This window comes from Garra rufa, chromosome 2, assembly GCF_049309525.1.
Source record: "Garra rufa chromosome 2, GarRuf1.0, whole genome shotgun sequence".
NCBI classification, from domain to species: Eukaryota; Metazoa; Chordata; class Actinopteri; order Cypriniformes; family Cyprinidae; genus Garra; species Garra rufa.
The window spans coordinates 20,001,045-20,021,711 of record NC_133362.1 but is presented as its reverse complement, the minus strand read 5'-3'; the positions used below and the strand labels follow the sequence as shown (position 1 = coordinate 20,021,711).

The 20,667-nt window shown below is 36.4% G+C and overlaps 1 protein-coding gene across 2 annotated transcripts; it reads right to left on the bottom strand.

The window, feature by feature from the left end:
• Positions 1 to 421: 421 nt before the first annotated feature.
• Positions 422 to 20,445, bottom strand: LOC141325274 (metal transporter CNNM2-like). Of its 2 annotated transcripts, XM_073833845.1 has the most exons (8): positions 18,993 to 20,445; positions 11,418 to 11,561; positions 9,656 to 9,793; positions 9,375 to 9,544; positions 8,388 to 8,481; positions 7,989 to 8,051; positions 6,826 to 7,004; positions 422 to 5,033 (listed from the first exon to the last, which is right to left on the bottom strand). In XM_073833845.1, the coding sequence occupies exons 1-8, from the start codon at positions 20,443 to 20,445 to the stop codon at positions 4,836 to 4,838; spliced, it is 2,439 nt and encodes an 812-aa protein (XP_073689946.1). In that variant the 3' UTR covers positions 422 to 4,835. The 2 variants fall into 2 exon arrangements, with proteins under 2 accessions (XP_073689946.1, XP_073689947.1); XM_073833846.1 differs by lacking the exon at positions 7,989 to 8,051.
• Positions 20,446 to 20,667: the final 222 nt, after the last annotated feature.

Genomic DNA, 20,667 nt, shown 5'->3' with positions numbered 1-20,667 from the left:
AAAAACTGTCTGAGGAACAAAAGGCGTTTGTGGTTGGCCAAACCGAACCAGGATTTCCAGGGCAAGAATCTTGACAACATTCAAGTTTGTTCTTATTTCCGGTAAGGTAGGTAAAATATTAGGCTAATATCTTAATTAATACTGCTCATACGTATCTTTACCACCTATTAACTTTAGTTTGTCAAAATATTGCACCCTTTCCTGCTAAATCCTTCTCTATGATTTAGCAGCTTCCACATACTTTTTTCTGTGGTTTAGACAGCATAAATTAGCGTATTCAGTAGTACATTAACCATGCAATCTATGCTGTTGTTCACATCCGATTATCTCCAACATGGCCGCACATCCAGGTAACTGATCAATCTTATTAGAAACATTCAAAACATAAATACTTAAAAAAAAAAAACAATGCAGGCAACCATAAAGTTGTCAAAGTTTTATTATAGCAATTTCCATCTGCATTATATATATATAATATGTATATTTAAATCTGATATAGCATTGTCTGTTTTATAGTATGTAAGCATACAATAGTACTCTCTGATTTATGACTGTACAGTATCTCTATACACATTCAAGATTGAAAATAGCAGCAGTGTATGACAGACTCAAACCGCATGTTAGAGCACCACATTTTGAAAGACGTTTCCTCTTTTCTAAGGCAGTCGATCCAACGTGAAAACACTGATCTGATCTGTAGGACGTTACCAAATGCTTTAAGTGAAACGAAAGGGTGTTCCTCTTTAACACAGTGTGAAAAAACTGGAATAAGCGGTCGATGTAACAGAAGAACAGGAATGCTGACCGAAGCCTTTGTTAGTGTTCAACAATCACTATTTCACATCTCAAGCCCCTAAACAGTAGTTATGTTAATCGAACAGACTTACTCTACCTCTCAGTCTCATATTAAATTCTGCTAGTTAACGTTCAGATATTTTGTCCTACCTGTGAGCACATTAATTGGTCATGATTGTCCCTGCATAGCTGTTGCACTATTGCACTGAGAGGTTGCTACATAAACACTTGAGACGTGAATGTCCTGGTATCCAGCGGCTTTACGCTTCTGACAGAAGCTTCTCAGGAGGTTTTGATAAAATAAAATAAAAAGTCAGCGGATAAAAACATCAGCCAGAGATTCGTTCCCCTTTTTATCAAGAGCGTCAAAGAAATAGTTCACACAATTCTGTCATTAATTACTTACCTTCATGTCGTTCCAAACCCGTAAACCCTTCGTCCAACTTTGGAAGTCAAATTAAGATATTTTTGATGAAATCCGAGAGCGTTCTGACCCTACATGGACAACTACCATGTTCAAGGCCCAGAAACGTAGTAAAATAGTCCATGTTACAGCAGTGGTTCAGCCGTAGTGTTCTCGTAACCTACGAGATTACTTTGTGCGCAAAGAAAACAAAAATAACGACTTCAGGTTTCCGCTGCGCGTTAACGAGAGTACCACCAAAGTCCTCATCGCATTGCTTTCCTCTGCTTGTAAAAAAGGCACAGCGCATGCCTCGTAGTACTATCGTTAATGGCGGCGGAGAACTAGTGTAGGAAATACAAGACACAAACAGAGATAATGGAAAATAATCTTAGGGTATGTTTACATTAAATCGGATACATTTGAAAACAAAGTTTTCGTTTTAAAACGCTCTCCATCCACACTGGAACGTCGGATAACATTAAATTCGCCTAACTGCACATGTGTAAATGCTCATAAAAGCTCACTGAGATGATACAGACGTAATAGATTTTCTCACAATTCTTCTGGCAGGATCATTTTATTTACGGAAATATCTCATCATTCACTGACGTTTAATCTAAAAAGCAGCTGCCCTCATGTTTTGCCACAGGACATCAATTGTGAGTTTGTGACTTTTTCTGTCATCTTTCTAGGACTGTAAAATCAAGAATGTACAAAGTAACGTCTTTAGCAACAGTGTGAAAGTGAATAGCATATAACAGGCACAATTACTAGGACTGGGAAAATTATGTGGATGCACCACAAACCAAGAAATGATTTAGAATCGATTCTGAGATTTCCCAAAGCTTAGTTCTTGAGCTTTCCTGAGCTTAGTTTTGAACAGCAGATGGCACTGCATGCTTTAGAAACAGCCGTACTCTGCTTGTTTCCAAATCCTCACACACACTATAACCTAAAATAATTATGTATAAAATTCAAAAAGGTTGAAGTGAATTACAAGGGTGTTTACATTGGGTTGTTTACAGTAATCTTGCATCATAAAAGCATTTTGAGCCGAGGTGAAATGACTCAGTCAAAGGCACCAGTGCTCTTTAGCACTCTTCTTCATGAGCATTTGAGTGTGAGGATAAAAACTAGATTAGAGCGCCATCTGCTGTTAAAATCTAAGCTCAGAATCAGGGTTGCCAGGTTCACACAACAAAACCTGCCCAAATTGCTACTCAAAACTAGCCCAAACGCGTTTTAAGGTGAGTCCCACATTAAAAATCAGGTTCTGGGGGGGTAAAATACACTTTTTTGGCGGGGTTTCCCTGGTAAAATTAGGATTCCAGGAGCTAAATATTACATTATTGGGGTCACTTCAACCCGCGAACATGGAAAAAAAAAAAAAAAAAAAAAAATGCAGCAACAGTGGTCAAGTAGCCCAATTCCATGGGAAAACCATTTAATGCATTCGAAGATCTCAGAGCTGATTCATGATTGATTTATCGTTGCAGCCCTAACAATTACCGATATAAACGTAGATGTCTATTGGTACAATATGCGTCATATGACTAAACTATGCCATTGTTTTCAAAAGCCTCTGTTTTCACAGTCCATACTTCAACACGAAAACGGTGTTTTCAAATGTATCTACTTTGGAGAACATTTTCAAAAAGCTTTGTTTTCTGACAAAAAACAGCATCTCAGTGTGGACGGAAGGCCAAAACGGAGATAAAAATATGCGTTTCAAACTAAAACGTATTAGTGTGGAAATAGGGGTGCAGAAACTTATTTTAAAATCAACCTTAAGTATGACAGAAAGAGCTCAGGTTCGAGAACTGTTGAATACTGTTTGTTTTTTAATAGGATACGATGGATAAATTTTGTTTTGTTTTATTTGTTAAATGTTATTATTATAATTTGCTCCTTTTCCTCCTATATCCTCATCTCATCTTCTAGAATTAGACTGTAAAGATACTGATCGATCCACACCATGCCAACCATGGAGGAACGTAAATCGCCAATAAAAAAACAAAGAAGACTGACCTGAAAGAGAAGAAATTGTTGAATAAAGTCATTATTTTTGTTTTCTTTGCGCACAAAAAGTATTCTTATAGCTTTATAAAATTAATGTTGAACCACTGATGTCACATGGACTATTTTATCGACGTCCTTACTACATTTCTGGGCCTTGAATGTATATGCAGTCGGATTTCATCAAAAATATCTTAATTTGTGTTTCGAAGATGAACAAAGGTTTACATGTTTGGAACAAGCTAAAGGTGAGTATTTCATTTTTAGGTGAACTATCCCTTTAATGTAATCTTGTCATGATAAAGCTAAATAAATATATTAATGCTGAATTATTTTCCTTTTTCATCTGTTTTAAATTCAATAAATCATCAAGTACCTCTTTTACAATCCCATGACATTGAGTCCTACATGAATAGCTTCTCTAAAAATAATACAAATAATAAGATAAAAGCAATTATGGAATCTGAGGATGAGATATAAGTTACGGTGTAAGTTCCTGAAATAGTGTGTTTGAGGTCCTAAATGCAGCTAGCTAGCTATCTGAAGAAAGGTAGTTGGGACATACAAAATGTTTCTTTTAAAAATTAAGAGTTATGTGATTACAACAAAAGCACTGAAAATCAAAAACGTATCGTTAATAAAGTGGTCCGACGTACATAAAAATGGAACCAGTCATGAGACGTATACTCTATTCACCTTAAAATAGGTGACGCTGTACCTCAGCACAATCAGGATTGACGTAAAAAAATCTCTTTCTCTCTATATATATATATATATATTTATATTTATATATATAGATGAAAAAGGCCCTCATATGTAAACACTTTTGATTTCTTTGTACTGCGAACGCTGTACGTAGCACATCTGCGCGTGACGTGGATAAACCTGGGCAGAAGAAATCTCTGAAATCGTCGTCGGGGTTATTTGGCACAGTCCAGACAAACGCCGTTTTGCCTGCTTACGCTTGTCATGTCCGAGGCTGCTGTGTTTGTAACAAATTCTCTTGAAAGACCCACAGTTATGCCTCCCGTTTTATCCTGTCTACGCCAAATGTCTTTGGTCGTGAGGCCTCTTCTGATAGGCTGAGACGTATCCTGGCTAAACGTTGAGTGGTCGCTGATATCGCATCTGTGGCTGCATCTGCTCAGGCTTCCTGGGTCGAATGGAAGAATTTGGAGAGCTCTGTGTTCGCCCCGGGCCCTCGAGGGCCTCCTTTGTTGACAGTAACCGAGCACTGTCTAAAGGCACCGTTATTTCTTTGTCCTTCTTGTATCGTGTGTGGTTGAGGTGTGGTGTGGGTCGTCACCTTGCTCCTTCTTAGTGAAAGTGTGTATTTCAAGTGTGTCTGTCCTCTAGCGAGAATGATGTGGTGGTCCCTGACTGATCCGCTGCCTACAAAAGGTGTTAAAGTCATTAGTGCATGCATTGTGGGATATGCGGCCCTTCACATTGTAGTCTTGGCGTACGTTCCCCTTTGAAATCGACTGTGATGAGAGGACTCGTTATGTCAAAGTGAAGCTGCCCGGTGTACGAGAAGGCCTCTCGCTCAGTACGTGGAAGGGAGAGGCTGATGGAGCCGTTAGCGCTCTTTTGCCATCTCTCTCTCCGCTGAGGGTGGTTAAATTGCCCCGTCGTTGTGACCGGTGTGGTTGGGCTTGTGTGCGTTGGTGGTCAAAAGAGTGGTCGACTCTTCCAGTGGTCCATCCTGATGCTCTGTGAAGGTTAATTCGATCTTGGTGAACTCGCTGTCTGTGGACTGGGGCGTCTTGTCCATGCGAGATGCCATCAGGGCGTTCTGATATTGCTGGCGACTCACCTGACAGAGGAAGAATTAATGAAACATAATTATACTGGTCTATTCTGGACATTTTGTAATGGGGTACTGCGAATATCTGTAATTAATCACATGTGGTTGTAGTTTTATATCATTTTTAAGTTGCTTTTAATAGAAGCATCATGCAAATTCACATTGAGATTTTCAGATTTAGATGAAAATCAAATGTATTGAACTACGAGTAGTCACTAAATTATAGCTGTATGATACAAGAAAACTTTTGATTCAAGAAAACTTCAGGGTTTTTTTTCTTGCTTTTTTGCATTTTTAATAGGCTATTTTAATAAGTTAAATGAAAATATAAAATATGTGTAACTATTATAACATTTTTAACACATCCATGATTTAATTGTTAGTTGATTTTAATTTTAGTTGATTTATAAACTTGTAATTCTGTCTTTTTTTTCCCCTCAGTATTTATATACATTTGCAATTGTGACTTAACTCATAATTGTGTGTTATACAGTTATAATTGCAATATATAAACTGGCAATTTTGAGAAAAAAGGCACAACTGTGAGATATAAACTAATTTGTGAGACAACTGTGACTTTTTTCCTCAGAAATGTGTTTATATCTCGCAATTCAAACTTAACTCACATTTGCGAGTTTATATTACGCAATTTTGAGAAAAAAAAAAGTCAGAAATTCAAGTTTGTATCTCACAAAAGGCTCAATTGTGAGATACAAACTTGCATTTCTGACTTTTTTTCTCAAAATTGCGTATCTCACAATTGAGCCTTTTGTGAGATACAAACTTGCATTTCTGACTTTTTTTCTTCTTTTTAAAAATCATTTGTGAGACAATTGTGAGATATAAACAAGTTTTAATAGATTTTGTGAGTTTATATCTCGCCATTATGACTTAACTCGTAATTGTGTTTTAAAGTCATTTTAAATTGCAACTGCAAGATATAAACTCACAATTCTAAGAAAAAAGGCACAATTGTGTGATATAAACTCATTTGTGAGACACACTTGTGAGATATAATAAAGTTTATATCTCACAATTGACTTTTCCTCAGAAATGTGAGTTTATATCTCGAAATTCTGACTTAACACGCAATTGCGAGTTTATATTATTTCTAAAGTTTATCACACAAGTTTATCACACACAAATCTAACTTAATAACTTGTCATTGTGTTTTATAGTCATAACTGCGAAAAAAAAAAGGCACAATTGTGAGATTTTATATTATGAAATTTCAAGAAAAAGACTCAAGTTGCAAGTTTATATCCTGTAATTCTGACTTTACATCTCACAATTCTGAGGGAAAAAAATTTTGAATTAGGAGATGTGAATTGTCAGAATTGTGAGATAAAAAGTCACAATTAACTTCATTTTTAACTATATAAATATCTGTTATAAATACGCAATAAATAATTCACCTTAATACCAAGTAAATCATTTTCTAGAAAAAACTGAAATGATTTGCTTTTCTCTAGTACAGAGATTCCCAAACCTTACTGTCAGTCGAACCCTTACATAAAATATTTACATATTTATTTATAAAGTACACCCTAAGATTTTAAGGTGAAATGTCAATAATTTAATAAAATGTCAATGGTCATGCATGAAGCCCCTGGCTTTGGATACAAGCTTCTGCTTAATGTTAAAATATAATAAGATTTTTATTTTTAACATGACTGTGGTCAGAAAATGCTTCAAACTTTAAGCTTCTATAAAGCTTGAGGAACTTTCAGCAATTCCATGCATTTCAAATAAACCAGTTTGAGTTCAGAAGTGCAATTTAAATTCTCAGCAGCATTCAGACCTTGATGTAGAGCAGGTCAGAGGCGGCTCTCACAGAGTAGTCTGGCACGTAGACCTGCAGGAATGAGTTGAGCTGGTTGTTGCTGCTGCCCAGTGTGGGAGTGACCGCCTCCATCCGGTCACTCCTGTTCAGGGAGTCCGAGTGGTTGAGTCCGAACGGTCGTGGAGGTGACTTATTTTCTGTATAGCAAATAAAAGGTAACATGCAGGTCAGTGGTCAGCCGCTGGCATTGCTGTGATGTAAACAAACGAAACAAAAGATTCTTGTCTGATGTTCCATTCATTTTTCCATTCATTTTGGATGACCCTGTCTATTCTCGTGAACCGTGCTGTGGAATGCTTTTGTGTGTTTAGACACAGTTGAGCTTCAGTTATTTACAATCCTAATTTGTGATGAAGCAGCCATTTAATGCAGCCTCTGCTAGAAATCCAGTGAGGGTTTGCTTACACAGCCAAAAAATTAACATAAATAAGGGAAAACAACCATAAGGCTAATGACTTCTAGCATTCTTTTGGCACTACCTTTTGTTTTGCTGATAAAACAATGGATCCATTCTCTTTTTACACGTTTCCAAACTTTGCCAGAAAGTGACATAATTAAGATTAGAACATCTGCTTAATAACTCGCACTTAATGCAAGGTGAAGAGTTTTTAATCAAAATAAGATTAGGTTCTCCACTTCTTAAAGAAACAGTTCAAAGGGTGTCTGTGGGGAAGCAGTCCAACAGTCATTACACTGGAATGTATATAATCCCAGGGTCAGATGTCTAACCGTGTCGATTTTTTCAATATTAGAAAAATATACATGAAAATTAGTTATTAAACAACAAATGGTTTGCACAGTAGCATTAAAAACATTTAAGTCAGTAAGATTTTCAGCAGCCATTACTCCAGTCTTCAGTCTCACACGGTCCTTCAGAAATCATTCTAATATGCTGATTTGCTGTTCAAGAAACATTTATTATTACTACCAATAATTCTGAAAACATTTAATCAGTTCATCAGATCATTGCTTATAGGCTCCATGAACATTATCAGATAACTGACAATTACTTTGTAAAAGAAAATGAGGACCTTGAACAAGAAAAACTCCTAATAAACCATGCAGATTCTAATGTGAAACAGGGTTTAGAGTGAAAAGGGGTGAAGAAATGAGTGTGGTACCTGGAGATCCTGCCAGCGATTCTGCCCTGCTCACCACAAAGGTTCGAGACAAGGAGAGAGGAACTGGAGAGCGAGAGGAATCAAGGGAAAAATAATGAGAAAAGAAGGGAAAGACAAAAGGAAATCATGGGGAAGAAAATATGACTTACACAGGACTCCATCAAGAATCAGAAGAGTAATCATTTGCATAGTGTGCATTTACATAATGTGATTGATTAAAGAAAGCATGTATAATGATAGATCTGAGAGCAAAAAACATCATGCATGATTTGGTTGAAGATATAAACCATATGAAAGAGTGTAAAAACTTTGGAATGAAATTCTTTCATGATTAAAGATTGTACAATTAATAAAATCATCTTCATTCAAATCCTGACATTTAGAATCCATAATTCAGACCTGGTGAAGAGGTTAAAGACAGCACTCCATAATAAGAGAAGGCACCAGCTTCAAACTTCATCCCCTCTTTTCCAGCCTCAACCTCCACCTTCCCCTGTGGATCAACAGAGTTACAAGTATTTGAGATAGATCTCAGTTAAAAGTGAAATATCATGAAAATCTGACTTTTTCTGTGTTTCAGTGCTATAACCGAGTCCCCAACCCAGAAAACGTAAAAAAAGAACAACCCAGTAACTAAGTAAGCCTTTCTCTACAAGCTTGTGAAAAAACAAGCCGCTCAGGTTTTGCTCCCCCTCTATCTTATTATAATATTGCCGCCCCTTAATCTGCACGCTTCCACCATTGTGTACCAGTTGTAACCCCATGGAGAAAGTTCAAACTGTTCTGTCATTAGCTACACAGATGAGCACAGAACAATATTTAGACTCCCAGCCTCAGAGGAGACAAGAGAGCAGTTGATTTATGATTCATTTACTGTATATTACGCTGCTGCCACATAGATCTAATAGAAACATGTGATTTCTTTCCCAGCTGTTTACCTTCACAGACATAACCAACTGTTTTTGTAACTCGTGTGCTTTTAACATAAACGCTTTTAACATGACCATTTAAGCACAATAAGACATGAAAGAGAACTTAGTACTTACATGCCGTGTGACAGCAGCTTTCTGTGCGCATGCTTTGGATGTTTGCGCTCAGAAAACTATATATCAGAAGTTTAAACTAATATGGCTCAAAACACATGATTTCAGCATGATAGACATTATAATCAAAACCAAACTGATGTTTTTTGAAATGGTTAGGGAGCAACAACTCATTTGCATTTAAAGAGGCATGCAGCGTGTTTCTGCTTCTGCCACTCATAATAGGTACTTTCAAAATGATATAATAAATGAAACCTTTCTAGGTAAACAGCTCTCTAGGTTTTGGACTAGAGCTTCAACTGAATCTCTCAATCCTTAGTGGCCTCTCAATCAGAACTCATACCTGCAAGATGAGAATGAAGTAGTCCACAGGTTTATTGCGGTGAAAGAGGTAGTGCTCTGACATTTTCTTGTTTTTGTCATCATATTTGAGCTCCTGGATGACATTAGGATGTTTCAGCAAGCGCAGGAGGATTTTCTCTGACATTTGAGCTGTACTAAAGGACTCCACCTCTGGGGGAAGAATGAAAAATGGGTTTAAGAATGCTTTACAAGTTTGTGATTGCATTTTTAATCATAAAAAAATAACAGAGACACATGTAGTTACATGCTGGACATCAGTACCAGTTGCCAGGAAACGCAGTGCAGCCAGAAGAAGCTGCGGTGATATTTTCACCCTCAGCTCATTATCTGTGGGTTTGAAAGCAGAGAAGTCCTGTTTCTTCTCTCTGTGAGCGATCCTCTTTTTCGTCTTGTTGTCAGCTTTCATTTGGGAATAACAGAACAACATGGTTAGATGGTTTTACTTACATTGTGTTAAAAAAGAAAAGCACTTGAGAAGGTGCCAAGTTCTCAGATAGGTAGTCTTTGCATTCATTTTGATTTATATGGTTATGAATAAATGTTATTCCAAAGAGGTTTCAATTTTAATGAATGTAAATAAAGTGTAACCATAAAGTAAAAAGTGGACTACTTTGAATCAGTGTTGCCAAGTCCAACATTTCCCCATAGAATTGGGCTACTTTAACACTAGCCATGTTTCCATTACCCTTCAAATTGCGCAAATTGAAATTGCGAATTGAAACTACGCTTAATGGAAACATGTCAGTTTCACAAAAACAAAAAATGTTTAATTTAATGCTTGCATGAGGTGGTTTTTCAGGCAATTCGAAAAAGGAATATTTCACAAAGCTGCAATGGAAACGTTTTTTTCGTATTTACAGGTCCCCTGGCATACATAAAAGTCACATGAACATTCTTTAAATGTACTATAACCTCTAAGAAACACTTCATATGTAGCCACTCACAAGTATAAGGGGCTTTCCTTGCCATTGATGCTTAAATAACCCCTTATTTACACTGCATTACGGCTCTGACACAAAAATTATGTTTTAGCATAATTTGTAATTGGAAACTACGTCATTTTTTTATCGACATTTATAAAATAAATCACAAAAGTTTTCACAAATCTGTAATGGAAACGTAACCCCAATAATGTGATATTTAGCCCCTAAAATGTGAATTTTACCAGGAGAACCCCACAAAAAACAAAAAAAAGAAAGAGAAAAGTGTTTTACCCTTTGAGTAACATTAGGGCGTTTTTTTGTGAAAACCTGGCAACCCTGCCTTGAATACATGTGAGCGTACATATCTTAAAATTATATACAGTAATCAACATTTGAAGTGGATCAAAACCTTCTTCAAAGTTGTCCTAAAACAATACCCGTTCTTGTCTTAGGACAACTTTAACTTTTTTGATCCACTTCAAATGTTGACTATATATATTATATATTTTTTTATATATTTTTTTTTTACTAGTGGGTGCAGGACACTAGTTCATTTATGTAAGTGAGGATAGCAAAATAAAGTAAACTGTGACATATTATGCCCAAAAATTCTTCATACAGTGGGCTACCAGTAAAATGTATAACAATTTGGGACCAAAAATTATTCAGATACTTTGACCTGACCAAGTTTTGCTTAAGTGTTTTTCTTTCATTGTTAATACAAACCTTTTACACCACAGACTGAACAAAATGAAGCATTGCTTGGTCAACAAAGTATTGATAGCAGTGTAAATATTGTCCTGTTAACATGAATTTTTGGTTGATTGTAATTCATTACATAACTTTCAATCAAAGTGACTGGACACTATTAAGATGCATTTGTTCTGACACAGTTTAACTGGTCATATTTTATTACCATTTTCTAAACTATAGCGAATAAACTGATAATGTGAGAAATGTTGAAGGTGTCCGAATAAATTTTGGCTTGACTGTATGTATGAACTATATATTTTGGAATAAATTAACGGTAGGTTGAATAAATAGAATAAAATTAATAAATAAACTGAAAGGTTTGGATTTAAACAGTAAATGGTACTCACTGTATAAGTCTGTCTCATCTAGAATCTCAGATTTGATGATTTCCTCAATGACGTCCTCTAGCGTGACAATGCCCAGAACTTCATAGAACGGGTCTCCCTCTCCTTCGTTGTTCACTCTTTGGACAATGGCCAAATGGGATTTACCTGCCAAAGCAAGAACCAAATACAGTTACACTACGAGTTTATCTCCAGAGATCTTTTCAAACTTGGTGGTCCCAGTGTACCCTAAACAACCATAAATGCACTAAACCTCACAGAATAACAGTTCTGTTGGTTTATGATTAAAATATGTCACACATGCTTAATAAAAACCATGAGATTTGACAGTTGTGACTATTCAAACACAAGGTTCTTGGAATCAGTCAGACAACGATCCATCGCGTTTTCTTAGCAAATCTCTCATGGTTCCACATCTGTTTTCCCAGGACCTCCTTGATAAGCTGCTTAAAAAATTCCTGCCCAGCACTGTCAACCAAAACGTTAAAGAAATTCTTTTCCTGTTTCTCAGCTAGTGATCATTTAAAAGGAATTTTCCAGACCCAGAGCTAATATTAGATCTGAAATGAAGTTTCCATTCCACTTGGGCAATGCTCTCACCGGCGTGGCAGTGTAGCAATTTATTATGTAGGGTGTCCGTATAAAACTTTTCCATAAATAACAGTATATAGCAGCAAAAAAGAGAAGTGGTTTCTTTAAAAAAAAAAAAAAAAAAAAAACTAATGGGCGGCAGTGAGACCCAAGTTAATGACTGACCAATCTTTGGTCAAAGGGACATGCAGGCCTGTTTCATGCCTGTTGGAATCACCAATACTTGCCTGAGGAAATATAGGTTTGTTTCCATTTAAAACCAGCATGACTTGAAAACAGTGGGAAAGTAAGATTATTTTGTAAATAAAAACTGTTTAACAGCCCCTCTTTGTTACAGTCTAGGCCGCCCACATCTCTCACCCCTGATCTGTTTGATCTTAAGAGAGATTTACACAGTCACTCCTCAACATATGAACCAAATAAGACACAATAAATGATCTGTCATTGGTTCAGTCCAGTTACAGCCAAATCGAGAACACAAGTAGGTCCTATATCCAAAGGATCTACAGAAGAAGAGCCATTGTTTTGAGTTTCCAAGAAATGCCCACACAGTGTCACAGAGGCTTTAACAGCAAATAATAAAAAGTCTAACTGTTTGATTTTGACCATTTTGAGAAGATATTTTGAAGAGTATTCAAACTGCATAATGTTCTTTCACATTTCTAGTTTTCATGTGCACTAACTGATGCACTCATGTTGAATTGTTGCATTTTTAAAATCAAAAATACAGTAGAAACTAATATTGCACAATATTACATTTTTAAAATAATTTATTACTTTTTTAATATATTCTGTACTGTTTAACACTGAATTTTTCAGCATCATTACTCAAGTCTTCAGTGTCACAAGATCCTTCAGAAGTCGTTCTAATATGCTGAAAAAAGCTCTTCTGATCTTCCAAAGTACAGCAAAAACAGTAACATTTTGAACATTTAAAATAACTTTTTTCCTATTTGAATATATTTTCAATATTTTGAAATGTAATTTATTCCTGTGATTTCAAAGCTGAATTTTTAGCATCATTACTCCAGTCACATGATCCTTCAGAAATTATTCTAATATGCTGATTTGCTTCTCACAAAAAAAATATCAGAGAGTAAAAATACACTTTTAAACGGTAGTCTATAGTCAGAGCATACAATTCTCCCACACTTCCCAAGGCATAAAAATATGACCTCTGGCATGTAATAATAAGACACTTCCTTTCCATGCTTAAGACATGACTGTCAATCATAAAGCATTCTTTCGAGGGGAAAAAAAAAACTCCAAGATGGATTGATGGAATGCTTTCTAGAATGGTCTTATATTAAACATTTGGGCTCAAGTGAACAGAACCCATGGTTTCTAGACAACACACAAAGACACATTTTGTACATTCCCACCTTATTTATGGAATGAGGTTTTTCCTTAGATATTTTCCATAATGGAACTTCCCTATAAATAGTCGATGGGACTGTGGGTGGCACGTCTGTGATGCTTCACTGGAACATCTTACAAATGTTGCAGGCACTTATCAAGGCCAATGTGCCTTTTTATATAGTACTTTTTTTTTAGGTTCCCAAGGAAAAGACTAAATAACTTTTCAACCCGGAAATGGAAATTTCAGTGCAGTAAATTCACCCCTAGTTCTTCTCCCCTGTGGCAGGCCTATGACTCGTAGCATCATGAACTGTATAATAGCACATGCACAGTTATTTCAGACACAAAATATAATTAACATTAGCTTATTAAATTACAAAGCTTCTCTTCAGACCTCAGTATGTTAGTCTCAGTCACATCAAAGTCACAAGTCAAGATATTAAAGCTTCCAGACATACTGAAAACTTCAGGGCTCATAAACATGTTTACTTTAATTAAAATGTTAAAAAAAACTTCACTTCATCATCTATACCTAGAAGAATTTTGAAGAAAAAAACTCTTAACTGAGATAATTACATAGAATAACATTTAAACTGGTAACAATGAAAACTACTGGTGGCACATTTAAACATTACAATCTATATTATAAATACCCTACTAGTCAAAAATTTTTGAACAGTAAGATTTTACATTAAGATGTTTTTTCTGCTCTTCTGCTCACCAAGCCTGCATTTATTTGATTTTTTAAAAATATTTTTACTAATTTAAATAACTGTTTTCTATTTGAATATATTTGTAAATGTAATTTATTCCTGTGATTTCAAAGCTGAATTTTTATCATCATTACTATAGTAACATAATTCTATTATTCCGAATTGCTGCTCAAAAAACTTTTATTATTATTATGTTACGTAGAATAAAAAGCTTTTGCAACATTACACACTACCATTCAAAAGCATGGAGTCAGTATTTTTTTTTTTTATGGAAGTTAATATATTTATTTAGCAAGGATGCTTTAAATTTATCAAACGTGATGATTTCAACATAATAGTAAGCTGTTTTTGACATAATAATAATAATAATAATCAAAATGTTAGAAAGATTTTTGAAGGATCATGTGACTGGAGTAATGCTAAAAATTCAGCTTTGAAATCACAGAAATAATTTACATTTTAAAATATATCCAAATAGAAAAAAAGTTATTTTAAATAGTATACTTAATATAATAGTGTACTTTAGGTCAAATAAATGCAGGCTTGGTGAGCAGAAGAGACTTCTTTTAAAAATCATACTGTTCAAAAACTTTTGACTGGTAGTGTAGATATAAGTATTCAAAAATATACACTCTAAAAATTGCTGGGTTAAAAGTTTAACCCGACCTTCTGGGTAGTTTTATTTAACTCAACTATTGTTTAAAAATTACTATATTTCTTGCTTAAAATAGGAACCTAGCATTTATTAATATGTTCAATAAATCAATTTATTAAAAATGTGAACAAATTATTAAGTAATAATTTATTTATTTTTTACAAACTTGCTGCTCATGAAACACTTCTTTATAATCAATGTTGAAGTTTTAGGATTCTTTGAAAAACTGTTCAAAAGAACAGAATTTATTTAAAATACTTTTGATCAATTTAATGAATCCTAACTTTTGAGTGGCTGTGTATAGAATTTATAATGTAATATACTTTTTAAATTAAATTCATAATATAATATACCATATAATAAATGCATAAATATGTTTATAATTTAGATTCAGAACTTTTCCTCCTTTTTTCCTGTATCAGTTTACTGCTCAGCTGTAACTGTAACAACAATGTAAGCCTTAAAAGAGTTTTTACTGGAAACAAGTGGCTTCATCATGTTTACACGATTTATGTTTAAGTCTGCCAAATGCGCCTTATTTTGTCAACATAAACATCAGTTAACCCTGTGAATTCCTGACCCTGCTTACAGGATTACACATTCCAACCCCACAACATTTTGAACGCAAATACCTCTCATTCCTGAAAAGAGTCATTTTATAAAACTAGAAAAGCCAAGAGTGAAAAAGCCACAGTCAAAGCGGTTTACATAACAAACAACAACCTGAAATTCAAGCAATAAAGATAATAAAATAAACAGTGGTGTACAAAATGCTAAAACAGCCAGAAATTAGAATTGTTTAACAAACAGTACAGGACCCTAGAATACAGATATACATAGTATATAGATATAGACCATCAGAGACAAGCAACGTAATGGTCATTTGTCCTTTGACACATGAGGTGACAACATGCTTTTACCATAACAGCATATCACTACATTTGTGTTGAGTAAACAAAGTTTGAAAGCTATGCCGAGTCACAACAAAGACAGGGAGAGAAAGGCTTATGTGGGTGATATGGAGTCATTTACACAGGAGATGTGAGGGCTTCTAAGACAGGCTTTGTTGATGGACTCAAGCTTTACACTGTACTACACATACCTCAATTGTTGCCCAAATCTGGTTAAGTCCATTTCCTGTTGAGCCACAATTTGTGGAATGTTGGGCCACAGTCCTACTATGGTCTGCGTCCACAACTGGGTGACAGCGTGTTTGTAAATGACCATCGAACGCAGAATACTTCAACTCAAACTGGCTTCTACACTGAAACAACTGATTAAACCTATTAAGATACTGTAACTAAAACTACAATTTACCCATTTAAATGCACATGTTACAGCAGCATTCTTCTACAGAATGAAATTGCATAACTTGACCCATTCATATTGTTGTTATAAAATAATTCACCGGTTCTGATTGCTCAGAGCACTGAATGAAAATTACAAGCCAGAACGATTACTCAGTGGCTGTTGAAGGAATGATTCCTTAAACAGCAATCATAAAACAGCTTTATGGGATGTGATGTTGTAAAATAAAAACTTGGGTTATGTCTAAGCCTAAGTTAGCGGTGGATATGGCCTTTTCCTGAACTCTGCTCCAGAGGTCAATGTTATATCTGAGCTAGAGACTGGCTTGCATCACTCACGGTGAAGTTTAATTCACTTTCTTGAACCGTCTTGACCTCAAAGACAACAGATCTTCTCCTCAACAGGTGTCTTCACATAACATTTTAGAGTTGAGGTCAAAAGTTTGCATACATCTTGCAGAATCTGTAAAATCTTAATTATTTTACTAAAATAAGAGGGATTAAATGCATGTTACTTTTTTTATTTAGTACTGACCTGAATAAGATATTTCACATAAAAGATTTATGTAGGTTTTTATGAAGGTTTACATATAGTTTACAAGAGAAAATAATAGTTCCAATTATAAAAATTATACAGTTAAAAAGTTTACATACAGTTGATTCTTAATACTTTGTTGTTACCAGAATGATCCACAACTGTGTTTTCTTTTCTTTCTTTTTTTTGTTTGTTTAGTGATAGTTGTTGATGAGGTCCTTGTTTGTCCTGAACAGTTAAACTGCCCGCTGTTCTTTAGAAAAATCCTACAGGTCCCACAAATTCTTTGGTTTATCCACATTTTTGTGTACTTGAACCCTTTCCAGCAATAACTGTATGATTTTAAGATCCATCTTTTCACACAACTGAGGGACTCATACCCAACTATTACAGAAGATTCATATGCTCGCTGATGCTCCAGAAGGAAATCCAATGCATTAAAGAATTTGAAGATCAGGTAAATACAACTTATTTTGTCTTCTGGGAAACATCTTTTGTAGCTTCTGAAGGGCAGTACTAAATGAAAAAAAATATGATATTAGGCATAAGAAAAATGTACACATCTTCATTCTGTTCAAAAGTTTACACCCCCAGCTCTTAATACATCGTTTTTCCTTCTGAAGCATCAGTGAGTGTTTGAACCGTCTGTAATAGTTGCATACGAGTCCCTCTGTTGTCCTCGGTGTGAAAAGATGGATCTCAAAATCATACAGTCATTATTGGAAAGGGTTTAAATACACAAATGCAGAAAAACATTCATTTGTGGGACCTGAAGGATTTTTCTGAAGAACAGCAGGCAGTTTAACTGCTCAGGTCAAACAAGGAACAACTATAACTAAAAAAAAAATTAAACAGCTGTGGATCATTCAGGTAACAACACAATAAGAATCAAGTGTATGTAAATTTTTTAATTTTTATAAATTCAACTGCTATTTTCTCTTGTGGACAATATGTAAACGTATTTTATGTGAAATATCTTATTCAGGTCAGTGCTAAAAAACATGCATTTTGGATGATCCCTCTTATTTTGGTAAAATAACTAACATTTCGCAGTTTCTGCAAGGTGTATGTAAACTTATGACCTCAACTGTATATTACAACCAATAATCATTACTTACTGAGCTATGGCAAAACAATGAAATGTTAGAGCAGTGGATAAAATCTTTACTGACCCAGGGATCCCGACCCTCACCCTACCCAGGGAACTTTCTCTGTAAGGCTTTATAAAAAAAATGTTAATTAAAAATTAACTAACATTACCACATTATAATACACTAAACAGATAATTAATCAAGGAGTTAAAAATTAGTCATTTACAAACATTATGAAATGCTTTACATACTAATTTAAGTGTAAATGAGCTATTGCCCTGCAGCACAGTTTGCAAGATTTCTTAAAGATATGTGACCCTGGACCACAAATCCAGTCATAAGTAGCACAGGTATTTATAGCAATAGCTAACAATACATTGTGGGTCAAAATGATCGATTTTTCTGTTATACCAAAAATTTGGATATTAAGTAAAGATCATGTTCCATGAAGATATTTACCGTAAATATATCAAAACTTTGCATTGCTAAGCACTTCATTTAGACAACTTTAAAGTTAATTTTTGCACCCTCAGATTCCAGATTTTTTGCAGTTGTATCTTGGCCAAATATTCTTATATCAAAACAAACCACACATCAATGGAAAGCTTATTTATTCAGCTTATGGATGTATAAAGCTCAATTTCACAAAATTGACACTTATGACTGGTTTTGTGGTCCAGGGTCACATATAGTATATCTTATAGCAGGGGTGCCCAAACTCGGTCCTGGAATGCCGGTGTCCTGCAGAGTTTAGCTTCAACCCCAGTTAGACACACCTGAACCAGCTAATCAAGCTCTTACAAGGCATACTAGAAACTTCCCTGCAGGTGTGTCGAGGCAAGCTGAGCTAAACTCTGCAGGACACGGGCCCTCCAGGACCGCTTTTGGGCACCCCTGTCTTATAATATATGATGATATGTAAATATATCACAAATACCTGTAGTAACAAAGAGATAAAGGGTATATTTCGACGATTTTCTCGACGTACAGCCAGGTATGATCGTTGGAGCGGCGTACTGTTGCTATGGTTACCTCCTCAGCCGAACGTGACTTCTATTTGCTAGCGAACTTTTAGTGGTTAATTAAAGTTTAAAACTAATACTGACACATGATAAAGAACATATACTTTTATTTTAATATACCTGACTTATTCATAAAGCAATGAAACTGTCTAACTACCATTTTTAAACTTCTAAAACACACTTTTACAGTTACACAGGTGAATATCTTTTTTGGAGTCCTAAAGCATACTTGTATTATAATATCACTGATTTCCTCAACAACTGAAGGTGTAGCTTTAAAAGAAACAGCGCATTATACAACTTACCTTTTTTAAACTCCTCTAGCATGGCATCCAGCTTTGTATCATTGAAGACAAAATGCAGAGGGTGGCTGTAGAACTTGGTGATGGTTTTCAGCGGCGTGCAATCATCTGGATCCACAAAGGCCAAGTCCTTGACAAACAGCAGGTCCACAATATGACATCTCTCGCCCTCATACACAGGTATTCGCGTGTAGCCGCTCTCCATGATCTCAGACATGGTGTTGAAGTCCAGGATGGCATCTGCGGCAATCATGAAGCAGTCTCGCAAAGGCGTCATGACATCCTCCACAGTTTTAGTCCTGAGCTCCAAAGCGCCCTGGATGATGTTGAGCTCCTCTTTGACCAGGTCATTATACGGATCTGTCACCCTGAGCATCTCAAGCAGCTTCTCCCTGTTGTACACAGTGCCGATCTCCTGCCCCAGCACGTGGTCCAGGAGTTTACTGACAGGATACGATGCGGGGAAAGTAAGGATCATGAAGAATTTAGTCAGGAGTATTGTGTTTGCGCCCACGGCGAGCCCGTGCCTTGAGCAGATGGCTTGTGGCACGATTTCTCCAAAAATTACGATGCCTATAGTGGACACCACCACAGCGATCAGCCCTGATCCTGCGATGTCATCGAGCAGGATAGTCAAAGTAGTATTGACCAAGACATTTCCCAGGAGCAAAGAGCACAGCAGGTAGTTTCCTTGGCTTCGGACTGGCTCGATCTTTTTCGCGTAATTCTTCTCCTTCTCAGTCCCGCAGTTCTGGACAATCCGGAGCTCCATGGGATCCAGCGCCATCAGTCCCAGATTCAGCCCGCTGAACATCCCTGACAAACACAACAACATGGCAATAAAAATCACCTGCAGCCAGAAAGGCAGCAGGAACTTTTTCTCCTCGACCACGACAACTTTAGTGTCATGCCCCTCGTGATAGATCCAAGTGTTTTCGGACCACGAGTCCTGCGCGCCAGGTGTGGAGGTGGCGATGCACAGGTAATACACTTTACTCTTCTCGGTTTTTCGCAGAGGTTTCACCTCTATTTCAATAATCCCAGATGTCTTTCTGTTTACCTCCACGTTAGGAAGGATGATGATATCGGAGGATCGGATGCCGCAGGGACGCGAGGCAGGTTCGTCTCCTGGACTCTGGCTTTCCGCAGGTGCGCTGCCGATGCTGTGTTCCGTAAAGGCGAGTTTGGACCACGTCTCGTTGTTGATGTTTTGCCCATAGACCCTTAACCTGACACGAGAGCGCTCGCTGATGCGCAAAAAGCCTCTGTCCATAAACGTCACCTCGTCGGTGTCCTCGAGCCGGAGGCCAATGATGACAGTCTCTTCTGGCGCGTCTTTACCATCAATGCTACTGATCAGACAACTGCTGACAATTAAGAATATAACAGTCAATGATCTAGCCCGGTTCAGCGCCGCCATATTAGAAGTGGGCACTGCGGTCCATTGCTCTGCCATGTTGACAATGGGCAGACTTTAGTCAATGAATGTAGGATGCCACAGTCAGAGGGAATCCTCGTCCGCCTTCATCCTCTCTATAGCCGCCCTGACATCAAGCAACAAGGCCGGCATTACTCACCGCGTATTGCTGCCTCTCTGCACCACGATGACACACCAGCACGCTCTATGTGAACTGCTGTGAGTACAGATGCCTAATGACAGACGTTTGTTTTGACCAAT

What these genes read in the sequence shown, in the direction of transcription:
- LOC141325274 (XM_073833845.1), bottom strand. Translation starts at nt 20,445, where the DNA reads ATGGCAGAGCAATGGACCGCAGTGCCCACTTCTAATATGGCGGCGCTG. An exon ending in GCTAGAGGAGTTTAAAAAAG is followed by an intron (nt 11,562 to 18,992) that starts GTAAGTTGTATA and finishes TTGCTTTGGCAG; the next exon opens with GTAAATCCCATTTGGCCATT. An exon ending in ACTTCATTCTCATCTTGCAG is followed by an intron (nt 8,482 to 9,374) that starts GTATGAGTTCTG and finishes GTTGATCCACAG; the next exon opens with GGGAAGGTGGAGGTTGAGGC.